The following is an 18,621-nucleotide window of genomic DNA, read 5'->3' on the forward strand; positions in this document are numbered from 1 at the left end:
ACTGCCCTCCCCTGCCAGCCTGGTCACCCCTAACCACCTCTACCTCAGCCCCTGCCACCGTGGCTTTGTCCGGAAGGACATCCAGATGGATATCTGGTCTAATTAGCATATTACTCTTTTATTATTATAGATGTGCCACACTTCATTGTAATTGTCTGTGTGTTTGTCCTTCTCTGCCATGAGGCAGAGAGCTGTTTGAGAAAAGGATCTATTTCTTACATAACACTGTTTCTCAGAAACCAAATAACTCTCCTGGCACAGAATAGAGCTCAAAAAGGTTTGTTAAGCCCAGCCAGTTGAGCATCAACCTATGAACCAGGAGGTCATGGTTCAATTCCCATCAGGGCACATACCTAGGTCAGTTTGCCTAATGAACAAAAGTTATCAAGATGGAGCACAAACTTTTTGGAAGGAACATAAAGCTTCTGTGATGTTATGTGAAGAGAAAAGCAAATACAAACAAAGGATTTTCTACTGTACTTAAAAATGTATCCAAGAATCTAAATATACATCTTCAACTAATGTTCAAATCTGTCTAGAAATGTGTTATATTTTTTCCAAATGATTGACTGACTGTACTAGTCCTTTGAAGCAGTAACAGATTGGACCCTCATCTTCCAGTTTGTTATAGTGGCAGCATATGTAGTATTTTGTCACATAGGAACTGGACCTCTCCCTCTATGAAGGGCATTCCTATTCTCTTGATGTTTATAAGCTCTTCCACTACCTCACACAACTCATCAACATAACCACTCTTTTGTTTCCAAGCTAACCTGGGCCCCCCTGTCCACACAACATCCTCATCAATGAACTATCATCAGTTTCCTCATCTGTGAAATAAGGCAGTTAGAAGAGCAGGTTTTCAGACTTTAAAAAAAAAAAAATGGAGTAACATTCTTTTTTCTCCAAGTCAAATCTTCTTAAGACTTCCAGAATCAGAAGCAGATAAAAGCAGAACTGCTCTGCTTAAAAGTGGAGGAAAGCACTGCGGAAGCTGGGGACTAGGAACCGGATAGCTCCACACACACAACCTTGTCATACAAGATAGTCACACTGGACCAGGGACTCACCTTTAATTTCTCAGGATCCATTTCCTTAGCCATTTCTTCCTTTCTCATCTCAGCTATTGTCCGAGGCCCCTTTTTGTCTTTGTGTGCATTGAAGCCTTGACCAGAAAGTAGGTCTTCAAAGTCAGCTGCTTTTTGTTTCCCTTCTGCAATATAATTTTTTTTTAAATCATTCTAGTTTTTACCCTTAAACAAAGTATCAGACCATTGTCTCATAACACTTAGAATCTTCAAGTTGCTTTCACATGCATAAATCCCCTTAATACTCACATTTACCCTGTGGGTAGAATATAAGACTTCCATGCTCATTTTATAGATGAGGAAAATGAAGTCTAGGGAACTGAAGAGATTTTTTTTTCCAGAATCATATACCATGTCCATGGCAAAACTAGAAGGCTAGATCATTAGAGTAAATCCAATTCCATAATTCTGTTTCCACTGGACCGTTTACGTATAGATGAGGGTAACATTGATTCTCCCCCACGCTCTCTCCCACTCATACAGCTCATTAGTATCTATGATGGCATGAAGTCTGGGTCTTGGTGCTTGAAATCCATGCATGCCACCACTTTCCCTCCTATACCCAGCTGACAGTTTTAGTCCGTCATAGTGGTCTTTTTCTCCAAGTCTGGTTGTGGCCTCACTCGTTCTCATTCTGTTTGGAGAGGCAGCCCAGCTGGTGGTGCAGAGACTCTGGAGACAGACTCCTTGGGGTCTGAATTCCAGCTCTGCTACTTTAGCAATGTTACCTTGAGACAAGTTACTTACCATCCCCATGCCTTACCTCATCTGTACAGTCTGTACTACTTACCTCATAGGGTTGTGTGAGAATTGATGTTAGCATTTTAAAGTGCTTAGTACCTGGCTATTTAAATGTTTGTTAAATTAAAACAAAGCAGAGCCCTCAGTGGATAGAATGTTGGTCGGCCTATATACTGAAGGGTCCCAGGTTCGATTCCAGACAAGGGCACATGCCCGGGTTGCAGATTTGATCCTCAGTAGGGGGCTTGCAGGAGGCAGCCGATCAATGATTCTCTGTAATCATTGATGTTTCTATCTCTCTTTCCCTCTCCCTTCCTCTATAAAATCAATGAAAATATATTAAAAAAACACACAAAACAACAGAACCAAAACACAGCAGTCCATGCCATCGATGCCATCAATGTGCAGCAACCAAAGTTGGTGTCTGAATTGAAACCCATTTGCCTTCTCTATACTGTAAGGCGCTCTATACACACATTCACACATGTATACATTGAGACTAGGGATTTTGCCTGTCCTGTTCACTACTGTATCCACACTGTTTTCTACACTGAAGATGCTCCATAAATATATGCTGGTGAAGACACTCACCACACATCTACTCAAAATAAACATGGGAAGGAAGCCACAAGACTCGTGGAATTGTCCAAAGAATATCCACAGCTCACCGAAGAACAAACGTGATGTTACCTATTCCCAATAAAAGAATCCCTATCACGTTAGTGTTGTGAGAAGCCACCTACATCATGACCAGTAGAGTGTGGCAGTTAAGAGCAGACTTTCAGGGGCCAGATCACTTGGGACCAACTCTTAGCTCTGTCACTTACAAGTTGTATGAATTTAGGAAATTACTTTATCGAGCTCTGTCACAGATTCCTCACCTACAACATAGGGTTAGTTTTGAAGATTATATGAAATAATCCATGAAAACTGTTTAAAATGGCAATTGACACAATGTAAGTAAGTACTCAATAATTGTTAGTTACTGCTACTAGGAAAAGTAGAATTTCTCTCTATGGATTCCGTAGAGGGAAAGACCTGTTTACTCATCATGTCCCCATACATTTCCTTCCTGGGTGTGATCAGATCAACAACCAAAATGTATCATACCAGGCCTTAACAAACTCAAGTTTAACCAACCCTGCTATGCAAAATGTTTTTACTCATCAACAATCCCATTCAAAAGTTAAAAATAAAAAAAGAAGCCCACCCAGAGTATCCGAGAGCCTTAGTTGTTGACCCATATTGTGCTCTTTTCACTTTCTTCTCAGAAGAGAGGGAAAACCATCACAGGAAACCCAATGGCCTCAGGAACATCGGCTTATGCAGCATAAGGCTCAATGTCTAAGACAGATACACTCTAACCAGGGCCCAAGGGCAAATGTGAACACAGTGCTTAAAAAGTTCCTAATCTTTCTCTTCTACCCTTTCTTTCAAAGGAATGACAGCTTCAAGATCCACCCACCCCTCCACTCATTCATTCAATATTCATTTAGTGCAGGGTGGGGAATGTCTGGCCCACATGCCATATAAGGCCCTTGAAATCATTTGGTCTGGCCATGCCAAGGCATTAGGGGTGAGTTAATTAAATGTTTGACCAAATATAGCAGGCTAATTTTTAGGTTGATAATGTTGTATGGCCTATGAATGGTGTTATAAATATCCAAATGGCCCTTGGCAGAAAAAAAGGTTCCCCACCCCTGATTTAGTGGATATGGTGTGCCAAGCATTATGCTATGCGCTAGTGATAACATAGTAAACATAGACACATCTGGTCTCAGTGTGGGGAGAAACACAAGTGAAGCAACAGTCATAACATGATAAAGCATTCAGAGCATGGTAAACCCAGGTACTCTAGGCACAGAATTGTTTTTTTGTCTCCTTCTTAGGACATCCATCCATCCAGGTAGTATGATAACACAGGCCACGCTACAGCCAGGCTCCATACCATCATCCTTACCCAAATTAGTAGATCCTTTCCCACGTTCATTCTGGACCCCAGGCATGGCTGAGAAGCTCACGTTGTAGTTGGGCCGGTTCTGGGGAGAGGAGTGCGGCATGCTGGGCTGTGGCTTAGACTGTGTCTGCTGCCAGTTGTAGCCACTTCCCTGCTGCCACCCTCCAGCCATAGGTTGGGGAGAAGCTTTCTGTGGTGAGCTGAGAGGTGGAAATCCCCCACCCAGTCCAGTTGGTGTGGTGGGTTTGCTGGCAAATGAAGAACTACCTATAGAAAAAAAAGGGGGGGGGGGGAGAAATAAGGTAATGCTGTTTTGAGTAGCCTTTAACTCTTGTATCCTGAGTTATTGTTTGCAGTGGAAATTGCTTTGACTAACAGCACTATTAACCTTCCTAATACTTAGAAAAACGCAGGTATATATTCCCTTTAATCCCCACAGTGACATTTTTAGGTATGTATTAATAGCCCCATCTTTTCTTTAGGTGAACAAACTGCTCAGAGCAGTTAATTGATTTTCTCAGCGTCACACAGCCAGCAAGCGACAGAACAGGGATTTGAATCCAAGCCTTTGACTCCAAGCCAGAAGAGCCCTGGCTCTTCCCACTGCGCCTTCCCTCTCCTCCATCCCATCTTCAAAGCAGATTCTATTTCTTGACTGGACTAAAAATTACCAAATATTAAGAACAGGAAACAAAACAAAATATGTTCACTCATTAAGGTGCCATTTAAACTTCAATGATCAGGATTAATCATTGTTTGTTATAAGTGCAAGCGTGGTCAATGCTCAAGAGTAAACAATATGTTTGGAAATTTCACAAGTAGGCTTCAGTTTCACACTACTTGGATTTCATTGCAGGAGAGTAAACACAGCCAACTTTGAACAGGACAAAGGATCTTATTCAACCTTTTAAACATGATATTATTTTGTGCCAGGAATTTAAGTAGAATCCTGATTCCATAATCCCCTAACTTAAAAGTATTCCCTGAATACATGCAGGGCTGTTTCTAAAATAGAAAGACCAGCTGTGGCTTGTGTTTAAAGAGGTAAAATGAGAAACTGCCAGTTGTAGTTGTGATCTCCTGGGACCCTTTCATGCACCAAACCCAAAGTAAGAATGACAATAAAATAACTAAGAGCTCTTTAGAGTTTACAAAATATATTTATCTATATTATTGCCTTCGGTCTACGTAACACTCTGAGGAGATAGGTAGTATCGTTGGTCCCGCATTAAAGATGAGGAAATCAAGACTCAAAAGGGTTTACTAATGTACTCATAATCACACAGGTAGTTAATGGGGTCGGAATTGATCACACACATCCTACCTCCAAATGTCACATTTATTGGCTGCACCCAAATCCCTAATTCCTCCCCCAAATTTCTGAGCTTTTCACTATAAGTCATCCCTTTTTTTTACTCTTTCTTCTTTCAATAGACATTTTCCCTCCATTATGATCTGGGATACCTCCTTCTTTCCCCACTGGTAATATTATATTATGGTCATTGGACTTGGAGTCAATCTGAGTTGGAGTCTCAGCTCTGTCTCTCATTCACCCATTCAATCTTGCATGCATTTATTTATTTATTCATTCATATTTTCATTCATCAGTGTTTTTTGAGCATCTACTATGTGCCAGATCCTGTGCTGGGCACTGGGAACAGAGCCAAAAACAATCTATAAAGAATCCTTTCACTTCTGAAGCTCCATGAAAATCTTCACCTCTTTTAGCCTCAGACCCCTGATGTGTAAAAGCAGAATTACATATACATCACAGGTATACTGTAAAGACACAATGGAAGTGCATATGCCCAGCAATAGTGAGCACACACTAGTACATGATAAGGGCTCAATAAATACTAGGTAATAGGAAAGGTCATGACAGGGCATATACTCTGAAGCTTGGTATTGGCCCCTCTCAGACTGTAATGCAGAGCATGAAGCATCTCTTCATGAGCCCTTGGGCCCACCTGCCCACAGGACATCAACATAATACACACCTTAGGCTGGGTATTCATTCTACACTGAGATTTCATTTTATATTTCAGGGATGCTTACTATCTTTTATAAAAGCCTAAGCGACCATTATGACCTGACGACCAGTATGACGTTCACTGACCACCAGGGGGAAGATGCTCAATGCAGGAGCTGCCCCCTGGTGGTCAGTGCGCTCCCACAGCCAACCTCCTGCAGCTGGTCAACCTCCTGCGGTCCCTCCCCCTGCCAGCCAGCCCCCATCAACCTGATCAGGGCCAGCCAACCTCCTTCAGTCCCTCCCCCCTGCCAGCCGGCCCCCATCCGCCCCCATCATGACTGGGCAAGACAGCCCCAATTGCCCAGATCACTGGCCAGGCCCAGGGATCCCACCCGTGCACGAATTCATGCACCAAGCCTCTAGTGTGTGTGTGTGTGTGTGTGTACATGAAATTCAGTAAATATGGACAAGCCTAGAGAATTTTAAAAACCTTCCATATTTCCATAACATTGTCATTTATACACTCATTTCTGAAACACTGTTAAACATCTTCTACATGCCAGGCTACAGATACAATGGTAGAAAGGCTGATGCTGACCCTATGTTAAAGGGGCTTTAACAAATCAAATCTGGGACAATGTGAACATTAAAGGAAATAATGACAGTAATGAATGATAACCCACTGAATAAAAAAAAAAATCCATAAGTCCATTCTGATGTGAGGGGAGGGAGGGAGAAAAGGAGAAAGAGAAAGAGAAAAAAAGAAAAGGTGTGTTTTTTTTTTCTTTACAGTAAAATGCCAATTAATAAATGTAGAAAGAAAGAAAGAATCGGAAAAATCACAATTTCGCAAGTATCATAGCAATGACTACTTCAGGCAAGAATCATTAATGAATGCTAAAATCAGTGGGTAAAAGTCAGATGGAGAATATAATCTTCTCTAATAGGATTATCTTAAATAGGATAGCCTCAAATTATCTCCCCCAGATTACTCATTAATTACAAAGAGGAAAATTATAATTTTATAATGAAGGAAACTAGCAGACATCACCTTAAGCAAGTGATTAAAGTTAACAAATTGAGACTTGCTTAATTGGCCTGTGCCTTTCAAGTTTCAATGTCATAAAAGGCAAGGAAAGGTTGAGGAATGATTCCAGATTAACAGTGTCTAAAAGGATATGAGAGCTAAATGCAAGACATAATGTTGGATTTTAAAAAGAACCTCCTATAATGGTCACTCTTCATCTACAAAAGGAGGATTATACTGGTAATAGCCTCTACTTCAAAAGATTATTGGGAAGATTAAATAAATTTATATATGTAAAGCACTTAAAAGAGTGCCTGGCACATAGTAAATCCCCCAGCAAACAGTTATTATATTGTATATTTATTCACTTACTATTTATTTACTTTTCTAGAATATAAGCTTTAGAAAACAGAAATTGTGTTGTTGTTGTTTTTGGTTGGTTGGTTTTTATTAAAACAGTATTAGCATATTGAAGACATTTACTAAATAGTTGTGAAATGAATAAACGGAAGAAAAGGAACAGCCAATGATGTTTGATCTGAGGTAGAATTTCACCCGATGTTGTTATTTAAAAATGCTAAGCTTACCTTAGGATACAAAGAAAGGAAAATAATTTTGAGAGTTCTTAAAAGAATTCTAAAACATATATAAGGAAAGGTCAAGAATCTGATCCAATTACTGTCAAAATGGTAGCATGCTCTCATTCCCTGCAGATAATTTGGCTCTAAAATACCCCAGGGCTTTCTGAGAACCTGAACTATCCACCTGGCTAATTTAAACCTTCCTGGCAGGGCCCATCCACCCTTGTTTAACAGCTCTGCACTGCCCAGAGGAGGAAGGAAAAGGGAGGGAGACGAGGCTTCAGAACATCCAATGAACTACTCCTTGCAAAAATGCTTTCTTGGTGAAATAGTTTGAGAATACTGCAAACTGTATACCTTTTGGGAAGCCTCCCTATGACCATTTATTCTCAGAAGTTTTTGCAGTAACCAAAGTCCACTGAACCCAGTATTTCCGAAATCACTTGCTCATGTAACACTTATCCTCTAATAACAATGAGCACATGATGAAAACCACTTTGAAAATACTATACAGAGAGTCTATTTTTTGTATGTATTGATGGCGAGGAGTACCAGTGTGAAGACCTCACTGGTAACATCACAAGAAGACCTAAGCACAGCTGGCCCCGGGGGAGCTCAAATCTACCTGACCAGTCTCACCTCTCATGCTTCCCTACACTCTTGCTACTTTTACTGCAAACTCTGTTGTCAGATGCTCCTAGAAATTCTAACTTTATTCATCCTACTAATCCAAAATGGAAATAGGGGTTAGTTAGTGGGCTGACTACTTAAAGCCTATTGTATGTGTGTGTGTGTGTGTGTGTGTGTGTGTGTGTGTGTGTGTGTGTGTGTGTTTTAAGCCAATCTCGGGTTTAAAGTGTATATCCTTAAGAATATACAACATTTTAGGTACCAGCTTATTATAACACTAAGGATTTAGATTTGAGGTTTTGTAGCTATAAGTAAATTTCTTAACCTGTTAAGTTTATACCTAGTGTCCCGAGGTCAGCAAAAGGATCCAGAGTCTGGGGTTTGTTTTGATGGGTGGGAGTTCCATGTGAGGATCCGGTTGGGCTGGTGGCAGCTGACTTGCTTCCCATTCCAAAACCTCCTGAAAAGGAAATACGGTAATTGAAAATGAGTTAGTTGTCTAAGGCTAAATTCTGAATTTTGTCTTTAAGAGTAAATTAGGACAGGATTTGGAAATATGTTAGAAGTTGGTAGACCCTGTTTTTCTGAACTTAAGTGAATAGTGTCCTGGAGCAGGGACCGGGCACAAAAAAAGGCATATATGTTGTTTCCTGGCCACAACTGTGAACTATTATGTCCAGTGTTTACCTTCCCTGTCACCTGCCTTCGTTTTTTCTATGAGATTTGTAGTCAGGCCTAGATCTGAATTCTGTCTCTGCTATTTAATGAGTGAGTGACCTTGCGCACATTGTTTAACTTCTCTGAGTTTCAACATTTTCTCACTTGTTAAGAAACAGGAACTGCTTCAGAAAGTTGCCATGATAAGCACATTGTGTGTGTGTGTGTGTGTGTGTGTGTGTGTGTGTGTGTGTGTGACTTGCACAGTGCTGTGAATGCAATCACACAAGTTGTCTCTCAATAAACACCATCTAGCCTTGAGAAAGACAACGTATTTGTCACAAATACAGCCCTGAAACAAGTCCTTTGTGAAGAAGGAAGACCATCCAAATTATTTAGCAGGTACTCTATGCTAGAAATTTTCAAGTAAGTTATTTCACTTAAACTATACAACTATGTGGGACAAGAATTATGGATCCCACTTTACAGATAACAAAATGGAGATTCAGACTTGTAAAAAAAAATCCAAGAACTTCTAAGCAGCAGAGTTAGTTATATACCCAGATCTGCCAAATTCTAGCGTCAAAACTGACATTCAGCAAATGAGACAAGTAAAATAACGTGTAATACACAGCACTACCATGTCATCGAATGCAATGGGAAAGTTCCACAAGAATGTAAGTCTTTAGGAAAGATCAACACAAATTACCTAGGTGGGCTATAATACTCTGTAAGTACTCACTTCATTCCGGGTGAACAGTCATGCTTTAGCAATTGGTTACATATGCATATGAATAGCCTGCTGACCTTTACCTGGTTTAGTCTGCCAGTCCCAACCTCCTGAAACATCTGGCTGAATATTCACAGCAGGTGTACTCGAAGCTAAAAATTAGGAGAAAAAAATAATTAAGAAATGGCATCTCAGAAACTGCTTTTCTCAATGGATACAAGACACCGGGGGAGTGGGGGGGGGGGCAGGTGAGGGCATGTACTGGCGGGTAGGGGAGGCCGGGGGGAGGTCAATGGGGGGGAAAAAAGAGACATATGTACTACTATTTGTAATACTTCAAACAATAAAATAAAAAAGAACCTGCTTTTCTAAGTTCACACAGGAAAGTGCTATGCCGTCCATGAGCTCTGCATGGCCCCCCCAGGTCCCAAGGGATCCTGAGCTCTCAACACATTTTGCAGCACTTGGTAATTTGTGCATTCCTCCTCGGTGACTTACATGAGGGTTGGTAAAAGCCATATAAGTATCCCCCAAAAATGTATACACAGTTTAACAGCTGAAAGCTCAACTGATGGTTGTTGTTTGTTTGTTTTTTCATATTTAACCCATTGGAATTAATAATGGCAGCCAAAGTGTGTGTACATTACACTTTTTTAGTATATCGTTTATCTCTGTTCCTTCTTTGGCTCAATTTTTACCTCCATATCCACCACACACTTTGAAATATAACTGTGCATATTCTGTCTTCACTAAACTGTGAGTTCCTTGAAGGCAGGAACTACCTGATTCATCAATGTGTGTCCCACTTCTATAGTTATCCGAAAGTCGGTGGGTAATAAGATGAAAAAAAAAAAATCTCAATTGTCTTAAATTGGCATGAACAAGTGTATGAGAGGCATGATCAATTTAGAACTTAACTTTTGTTTTCTTCTTTGCTGTGACATGAATTGAGAATGATCAGTCTTTCAGAGCACATATTAGGCACTGACTATATGCCATCCACCATGCTCATGTTAAAGGTGTATCTATTGTCACTCAAAACAAACTCCTTACAGCCCCCACTCAAAATAGACCCCCTCGCACCTCTCAAAATTCCAAATGTAGAATTTAAAAATGTTTAGCTAAAGAGAATCATGTATATACAATGTATACACATTGGTACTAAGTTTTTTCTGAATCTATAAAATCCAAATAAGAAACAGGATGTCATAAGAATTTCTTTCTAAGGGTAAGTTCTGTCCATAAAATCAGTGAGAAAAATGCAAATACTAAACATTGCAAGTTGGATTTAATACATACCCACATTCACCACCATGACCACACCACCACCACCAAAAGAATCATGAAATCACCAAGATTAGCATTACAAAGCCTTAGATTTTCTTGTCTGCTTAGTATAAACCAAGATGTCTTCTACCTTCCCATCACGAAGTTAAAAAGAACATGCCATTATCAGCAATTACAGTTCTTTCCTTTCTATTCTTATTCCACAGTAATCCCTGAAAACTGAGGTGGAAATTAGAGCATTTTGCCAACCCTTGCTGTCTGACTTCCTTTGCACTCTGATCTTAGTGTTACATCCAACTAGGATGTAGAACTGGGTGTCAGAACTTCAACCGTATTACTAATCAAACCCAAAAATCCTTATGCAAGGCATCACACAAGGCACCAGAACAAAAAGACACATTGCCTATTTTCAATAAACTTAAAATCTGTTGGAGATGGAAATATATAAATTAAAAGGTAATTACCTAATACTTTTATTCTCCATCTTGCCTTCCATTACAGTCATTTGTTTATTTTTTTTCTTCTAACACTATGCTCTAGTGCTTATTCTCTTTAGAGTAGATGTTCAATAAACATTTGTAGAGCTCAAAGGTAATATTTCTTGATTTTCAGAAGAGATTGGTGGTGCCTTGTAGAAATCAGGAAAATGACTCCAGGTTTCCAGCTTGAACGGCTGGGTAGAAGACTGGGAATAGGTGCCTTTTGCTGAGGTAGGGAATTCTAGAGATGAGCAATTCTGACTGCCCAATCTGACATCTGAGTCTCACATATATGTTATCCTATACCAGTGGTTGGCAAACTGAGGCTCGGGAGCCACATGCGGCTCATGAGCCACATGCAGCTCGCGAGCCGGGGTTTGCCACTCCGTTGACTAATGAGTTTGCCGACCACTGTCCTATACCAAGAATATGCAAATGATCTACTACCAATGGAACGATCATTGATTTCCAAGCAAGGAGAGTGGAAAATTCTTTCACTCACTGGCAAGACACAGACAAAAATGGCTACAGAACAAAGGGGTACAAACTGGCCTACACTGGGTAATAACATGTTCTAACCAGCTCAAAAGAAACAGAGAACCAGATCCAGAACTGTCATGCTGAAGTATAAACATCCACACCCATGGGACATAAAAGGTAGAACTCTTGTGAAAATAATAAATTCAAAGTATCAAAATCAGGAAAATATATAACCTTATTAATTCTATCATGATGCATCAAAGAAGAATAGATAGGAAAAAATGAGTTAATTCATTTTATATTTACACTAGAGGACGGTGCACGAAATTCGTGCACGGGGGATGTGTTCCTCAGCCCAGCCTGCACGCTCTCCAATCTGGGACCCCTTGAGGGATGTCTGACTGCCCGTTTAGGCCCAATCCTAACAGGGCAGTCAGACATCCCTCTCACAATCCAGGACTGCTGGCTCCCAACTGCTTGCCTGCCTGCCTTCCTGACTGCCCCTAACTGATTCTGCCTGCCAGCCTGATCACCCCCTAACCACTCCCCTGCCAGCCTGATTGATGCCTAACTGCTCCCCTGCCAGCCTGTTTGCCCCTAACTGCCCTCCCCTGCAGGCCTGATCACTCCTAACTGTCCTCCCCTGCAGGCCTGGTCACCCCTAACTGCCCTCCCCTGCAGGCCTGGTCCCCCCCAACTGCTCTCCCCTGCAGGCCTGGGTCCTCCCCAACTGCAATTCCCTGTAGGTCCAGTCACCCCCAACTTCCCTCCTCTACCAGCCTGGTCGTCCCCAACTGCCCTCCCCTGCAGGCCTGGTTTCCCCCAACTGCCCTCCCCTGCTGGCTCAGTCACCCCTAACTGCCCTTCCTTGCCAGCCTGGTCGCCCCCAACTGCCCTCCCCTACAGGCCTGGTTGCCCCCAACTTTGCCCTCCCCTGCTGGCCCGGTCACCCATAACTGCCTTCCCTTGCCACCCTGGTCTCCCCTAACTGCCCTCCCCTGCTGGCCTGGTCCCCCCCAACTGCCCTCCCCTGCTGGCCTGGTCCCCCCCAACTGCCCTTCCCTGAAGGCCTGGTCCCCCCCAACTGCCCATCCCTGCAAACTGGGTCCCCCCCCAACTGCCCTCCCCTGCAGGCCTTGTCGCCCCCAACTGACCTCCCCTGCCAGCCTGGTTACCCCTAACTGCTCTCCCTTGCTGGCCAGATCACCCACAACTGCCCTCCCCTGCTGGCCATCTTGTGGTGGCCATCTTGTGTCCACATAGGGGCAGCCATCTTTGACCACATGGGGGCGGCCATCTTGTGTGTTGGAGTGATGGTCAATTTGCATATTACCTCTTTATTATATTACCTCTTTATTATACAGGATATTTGATAGAAAGATAGATAGAAAGCACCCACTGTGTGCCAATAATTCTTCTAAACGCTAGGGAAGCATTAATGAGCAAACAAACAAAAATCCCTGCCTTTGTGGGAGAGATAGACATAACATGTAAGTACACTATTAAATATAATGAAGTTGGTAAGTACCATGGAAAGGAAACTGTAGTAAGGGCAGGGGGGATGAGTTGGGATGTGAAATGGAGCAGTCAGAGTAGACTCCATTGAGAAGGTGACAGTTGAGCAAATATCAAAAGAGGTGAAGGAGTTAGCCATGTGATGTCTGGGAATGAGGGGACAGCCAGTGCAACAGCAAGCCGGCCAGTGTGGCTGGAATGAAGAGAGCAAGAAGGAGAGAATAGAAAATGAGGTCACCAGGGTGCTAGAGCACATAGAGCCTATGTAGGCCATTTTGAGGAGGACTTTGGCTGCCATGCTAAGTGAAATAGGGAGCTATTTTGAGCAATGATGTGACTTACATTTTAAGTAAGTGAGCAAAAACAACAGCTTTGACCTCCATCCCTTCATCTTTCTCCCCAGGGAAGCCAACTTCCAATCAAAAGATTCTCTTAGGTGGGCACTACACAAGGGTGAGAGGTGCATTTCTTGTCCATGTGGACCCACCTCAAATAGTTTGAGATTTAAGACTAATTGGAAATCACCCATAAAGGTTATTCCTAGACTGATTCCTATTTCAGTCAAGTTACAGTCTGACCTATCTTGCATAACTCATCTTCCTTTTGCATTGGCCTAACTTCCATGAAATCAAGCTGATGATTGGACTGCATTCTCCAGACAAGCTCAGGGTGCCTTGAACAATACATCGTTTTCTAGGTTGAAGCCAATAATGTTCAATAGCCTAAACATCAAGAATGAGATACAATTCTCTAGCTCAAAGCCATTTGTCCTTCATTGAAGAGCTCCCGTTTTAATCTGTTTTGCATTTACAAATGGATGTGATCACTATTCTTTCCACACAACCTAAGTCTCTAAAATAATCTATAATAATAAAAGTGTAATATGCTAATTAGACTGGACGACCTTCTGGACAAAGCTGGGGCTGCGAGGGAAGCTGGGGTCCCGGGTGCCAGAGGGAAGTTGGTGCTGGCAGCCGGATTTCGTGCATCGGGCCTCTAGTAAATATATAATGTGGGCTGCATATGTAATTTTAAATTTTCTTTTTTTAAATTGATTTATTTAGATAGAGAAAGGAAAGGAGAGAGAAAGAAAGAGAGAGAGAGAAACATTGATTTTTGTTGTTCCATTTATTTATGCATTCATGGTTGCTTCTTGTATGTGACTGGAGATCGAATCAGTAACCTTGCATATAGGGATAATGCTCTAACCAACTGAACTACCCTGCCAGATGTAATTTTAAATTTTCTGGTTGTCACATTAAAAAAAGGTAAAAAGACATTGGTTAAATTAATTTTAGAAATATATTTTTTTAACCTAATGTATTAAAAATGTTAACAAGTGATCAATATAAAATAGTAATGAGATATTTTACATTCTTATTTTGTATTGAGTTTTGAAATCTGGGATGTTATTTTATACTTAGAGCACATTTCAAAGAGACTAGCCACATATCAAGTGCTCAATAGCCACTTCGTATTAGATAGAATAGCTCTAACTCATCAGGGTGCTGTATTCTAAACTTTGTTCTGTAGCACACTGATTTTGTGGAATGCTCATATCACATTTTATTACTTGACTCATATTTTTCCACATTTCAAAGATGTCATCAACTAGGATGCATCTTCCAATCAACTAAAAGTAATAGCACTGTTTTCTTCCTTATCAGTACATAAAATAAACACCCTACAATCAATGGTATCATAATTCTATGCATGTAGCTCTAATACAAAAAAAGAATTCCACAGTCAAATAAGTTTTAGAAAAGCTGAGTAAAACAAAGTTAAACAGGCTTATGATAAGACACCCAGAGCTTTTAATATGGTAATATGAATTGTTAATATCCAAAAGAGAGAGATGCATTATGTAGCTTCGCCTCACCCCACCCCCAAACACCTACATGATGCTTTTAAAACTAAGTACCTATGGGTATCGTGTGGAAATCTATTTCACAATATGAAATACTTCTTACCAATCAATGTAGGTGAAGGACTTCTCGTAGGCTGAAGAAAGGGGTCAGTGGAAGCACTGGATGTGTTCAGGAAAGAGCCCAGCAAGTCTGGACCTGATGGTTTAGAAGGTGCTCCAAATGGGTCAAAGGCGGCACCTAGGAAATAAAAGAGAAATGTGTTTGTCCTATGAGTTCATTCATTCAATAAATATTGAAGAGTTATCACTATTTCCAGGCCCTAGGCCAAATACTTGAAACATCAGGATGATCCCTGCCTCCTGGGCTATTCCACAGGCCCATCCTATCCTTCAATGTCCCCCAGGGCTAACCAAAGTTTGTGAATGAACTAAGAGGACTAGAACAAAGTGGGCAGCTGATCTTTCCAGCAACAATGCAACAACACTAATATTGTATCATTTCTTAGGATTCACATTGCCCTTCATAAAAATACCTCAGCTGATCCTCAATACCCCTGTCTTCTATCAGACAGAAGTGGTGTTATTTTCATTACATAGACAAGGAAACTGAGGTTTGGAAAGCCCAATATCAAGTAAATAATAGGGCTGACATTCAGGCTCAAGTCTTCTGACTCCAAATTCCAGGAATTTCCCAACGGCATCTCACATTTCTCAAGGTGTAAAATGAATGTGATTAAAACCATGCAGAGCTGCATCTATGTAATTGCCCTTTAATATCTCATTATTGGACAAGGAATAAAATTCCCTTTAGCACCTTATATTAAGATGTTACTTCCTGTCCTGACTGGTTTGGCTCAGTGGATAGAGCGTCGGCCTGAGGACTCAAGGGTCCCAGGTTCGATTCCAGTCATAGATGTTTCTAACTCTCTATCCCTCTCCCTTCTTCTCTGTAAAAAATCAATAAAATATATATTTTTTTAAAAGATGTTACTTCCTATTCTGTAAGTCTCACACTAGTGAATTAATTGTTTCCTGGAGTGGAACTGACCTGTTTAGGAATAGACAACTAGAATCAAACAAGTTAACTAGTAAATCCCACTCTTAAAGCCCAGGCAGGATATATGGTTTGATGTGTTCAGCTATGACTTCATTGCCACAATGTTCTCCTATAATCTGCTGGGTAACGAATTAACCTTGTGCAGCGCCAATAAATCAAGCATCTGTCAGGCACTCTGTTACACAATGTATATCCTTTATCATTTAATACTCACTAAACTTTATCTCTTCTAAAGTGAGAACACCAGATTTATAGCATAACTATAAGAGGACACTGAGTTAATTCCTTTACATCTAAGTTTGATGCCAACTAGTGTAGGATGCTAAAATCTTCTATTACTTGGTACCCCTTTAATGGCAACTTATGTTAAATTAGAGGCTTTCTCCACTCACTAAAAGTGAACTTCCCAACACTACAAGACAAGAGCTCAAAATTTAGTCTTTACAACAATGCCGATAGGTAAATATTAACCCCCTATACAACCAAGAAAACTAAGGTTTTATTAATAAGGCTACACAGATGGTTAAGTGTCAGTCCTGGGAGTCAAATCCAGGCCTTTAACTCTGGACTGTGTTCTTTCTACTTCCTCTTAGGAGACAGAATACTTGTGTTCTAGATCTGGGTTTGCCACCAATCAGCTCTGTATCCTTGGACAAGTCAATCAGTATACACAGGCCTCAATTTCATTGTCTGCAACCTGAGGCACAGATTTATCTAATGTGTCAGAAGGCCCTTCTATTTCTGACAATGGGACAGAACTATCTGCATAGGACAATGATGGATTAAATCAGCAAAAGTCACACAAGACGCACCGTCTTAAGGATCTTGGGGAATTTTTTATCTCCTGATAGAACTTTTATTCACTTCGGTGAGTAAGAACTGGATGGAAGGGAGTGAAGTATAGAGGAAATATCCTGAGATTCAAGGCACCTCACATCCTGGCTCTACCAATAACATGTAGGAACTTGAGCCCTAGCCCCTACATTCTATGAATCTGAGGCTCACTCTTATAAAGAAAGCCTCCGGCTGAACTGCCATGAATCAACACCTGCCCAAGGCCTTCTGAGAAGTGAAGGATAAGCTTGGGAAAGAAAGTTCCCACAGGTTACCATGTGCCTGGAATGCAAAAAAATAGCCTTTTGCATCAGTCTAAGACATTTCCCTTTACTCGTCCTAATAGGATGTTATCTTGGTAACAAGGGGAAATGGTTCTTAGCTATAAAGGACCTCTGCTCACTCAACTACACTGTCTTTCAAATGTCAAAACATTGTGGATATCCAGTCACAGGAAGGGTGGAGTCTGCAGCAATGAGCAAGGCGAAGCTACCTGAGCCACATGGGGCTCCAGCTCCTTACCTGGCTCCAACAGCTCTGCTACAGTCAGCTGTGCTGCAGGCATGAGTCCCTCAAATATGCCTTGAAGTAGCCAAGTACTTCTCTGCATAGCCAACGTGTATTCAGAAAACTACAATTCCAGGAAGGCATTACAGGAAAAACTGAGGGGAAGCTCTGGAGTCAAATGGCCTAATGTTGGACCTTGGCCCGATCCATTACTAACTGTATAAAAAAAAATGGTATGCTACTAATCTGACTCTAAGCCTCTATTTCCTCAACGATGAAGCAGAGATAATAACAGCATCTAATTACTGGGTTTTTATAAGAATTGAATCAATGGTTAGTGTTAAATTCCATGTTTGGCAGCAAATAGTAAATACCCCACGGTCACTATCAATCTACATCTCCATGCTCAGGTATTAAAGCCCTAAAAAAATTAAAGTAGGGGTGAGAAGCCCAAACATTCACTCTTACCCTTTCCTACCTTTGATTTCCTCTTGTGTTCCCCACTTAAATAAATATATAAACTTCTGGGGAACTTTCAGGGAGACCAGAAAAGTCTAGCTTATTAGGAAGGTTCAACTCTACCTGCTTGGCCCAAAGGTTAGATTTCGAAACTGTACAGTGCAGCATGGAAAAATTTACCTTCTCCCACTCGTAGGGTTGGAGATGCGGTGGTGGAGGTGGCAGACCGGCGTGGTGTTGATTGGGCAGATGCAGGTCCACTTGGATGAAACACATCTTCCACCCCGGACTGTCCAGCCTGGGCAGGGCCGGCCGCACCTGCAGCCCCAAACAGGTCACTGAGCAGATCGGAATTGGTGGGAGGAGCCACTGGTGAGGAGAAGTTCTTACTCACTGTAGACCCTTCCAAGCCCAGAAGGTCCACGTCCTCGGGGGGAGGAGGGGCAGCGGGCTCCTGCTGCTTTTTGCTGGGCTTTTTGGTTTCATGGTGCTTGTCATCGCTGGCATTGCCATGGGGACTGGAAAGGGTCAGAAGTTCATCATCCGACTGCTCACTTTCCTGATTCACGAGGGCAGCGTGGTCCTCCTCACAGAATGATTTCTCTGATTTCTGATCTAAGAAAGGCCAGTATGACAACAAACGGTTAGCTACTGGCCACAGCATTGCTGACATTGTTGGTTTTTTATAATTTGTATACACTCCAGAAAGAGAGAAGGAACAGCTCTGGAGCAAACAATGCTTTCAGACCCTTC

The 18,621-nt window shown here is 41.5% G+C and overlaps 1 protein-coding gene across 3 annotated transcripts in view; it reads right to left on the reverse strand.

Moving 5' to 3' along the window:
* Positions 1 to 18,621, reverse strand: part of DNAJC6 (DnaJ heat shock protein family (Hsp40) member C6) — a 138,580-nt gene that overhangs the window by 4,037 nt on the left and 115,922 nt on the right. For 2 of the 3 annotated variants that reach the window (XM_079778101.1, XM_079778103.1), the window contains 6 exons: positions 18,049 to 18,483; positions 15,115 to 15,249; positions 9,461 to 9,535; positions 8,337 to 8,456; positions 3,790 to 4,053; positions 1,071 to 1,213 (listed from right to left, as the gene is read on the reverse strand). In XM_079778101.1, coding sequence (XP_079634227.1) covers positions 1,071 to 1,213; positions 3,790 to 4,053; positions 8,337 to 8,456; positions 9,461 to 9,535; positions 15,115 to 15,249; positions 18,049 to 18,483 — 1,172 coding nt within the window. The remainder of the gene's footprint in view (positions 1 to 1,070; positions 1,214 to 3,789; positions 4,054 to 8,336; positions 8,457 to 9,460; positions 9,536 to 15,114; positions 15,250 to 18,048; positions 18,484 to 18,621) is intronic. The other variant, XM_079778102.1, reaches the window with a different exon arrangement.

Source organism: Cnephaeus nilssonii, assembly GCF_951640355.1.
Source record: "Cnephaeus nilssonii genome assembly, chromosome: 7".
NCBI classification, from domain to species: domain Eukaryota; kingdom Metazoa; phylum Chordata; class Mammalia; order Chiroptera; family Vespertilionidae; genus Cnephaeus; species Cnephaeus nilssonii.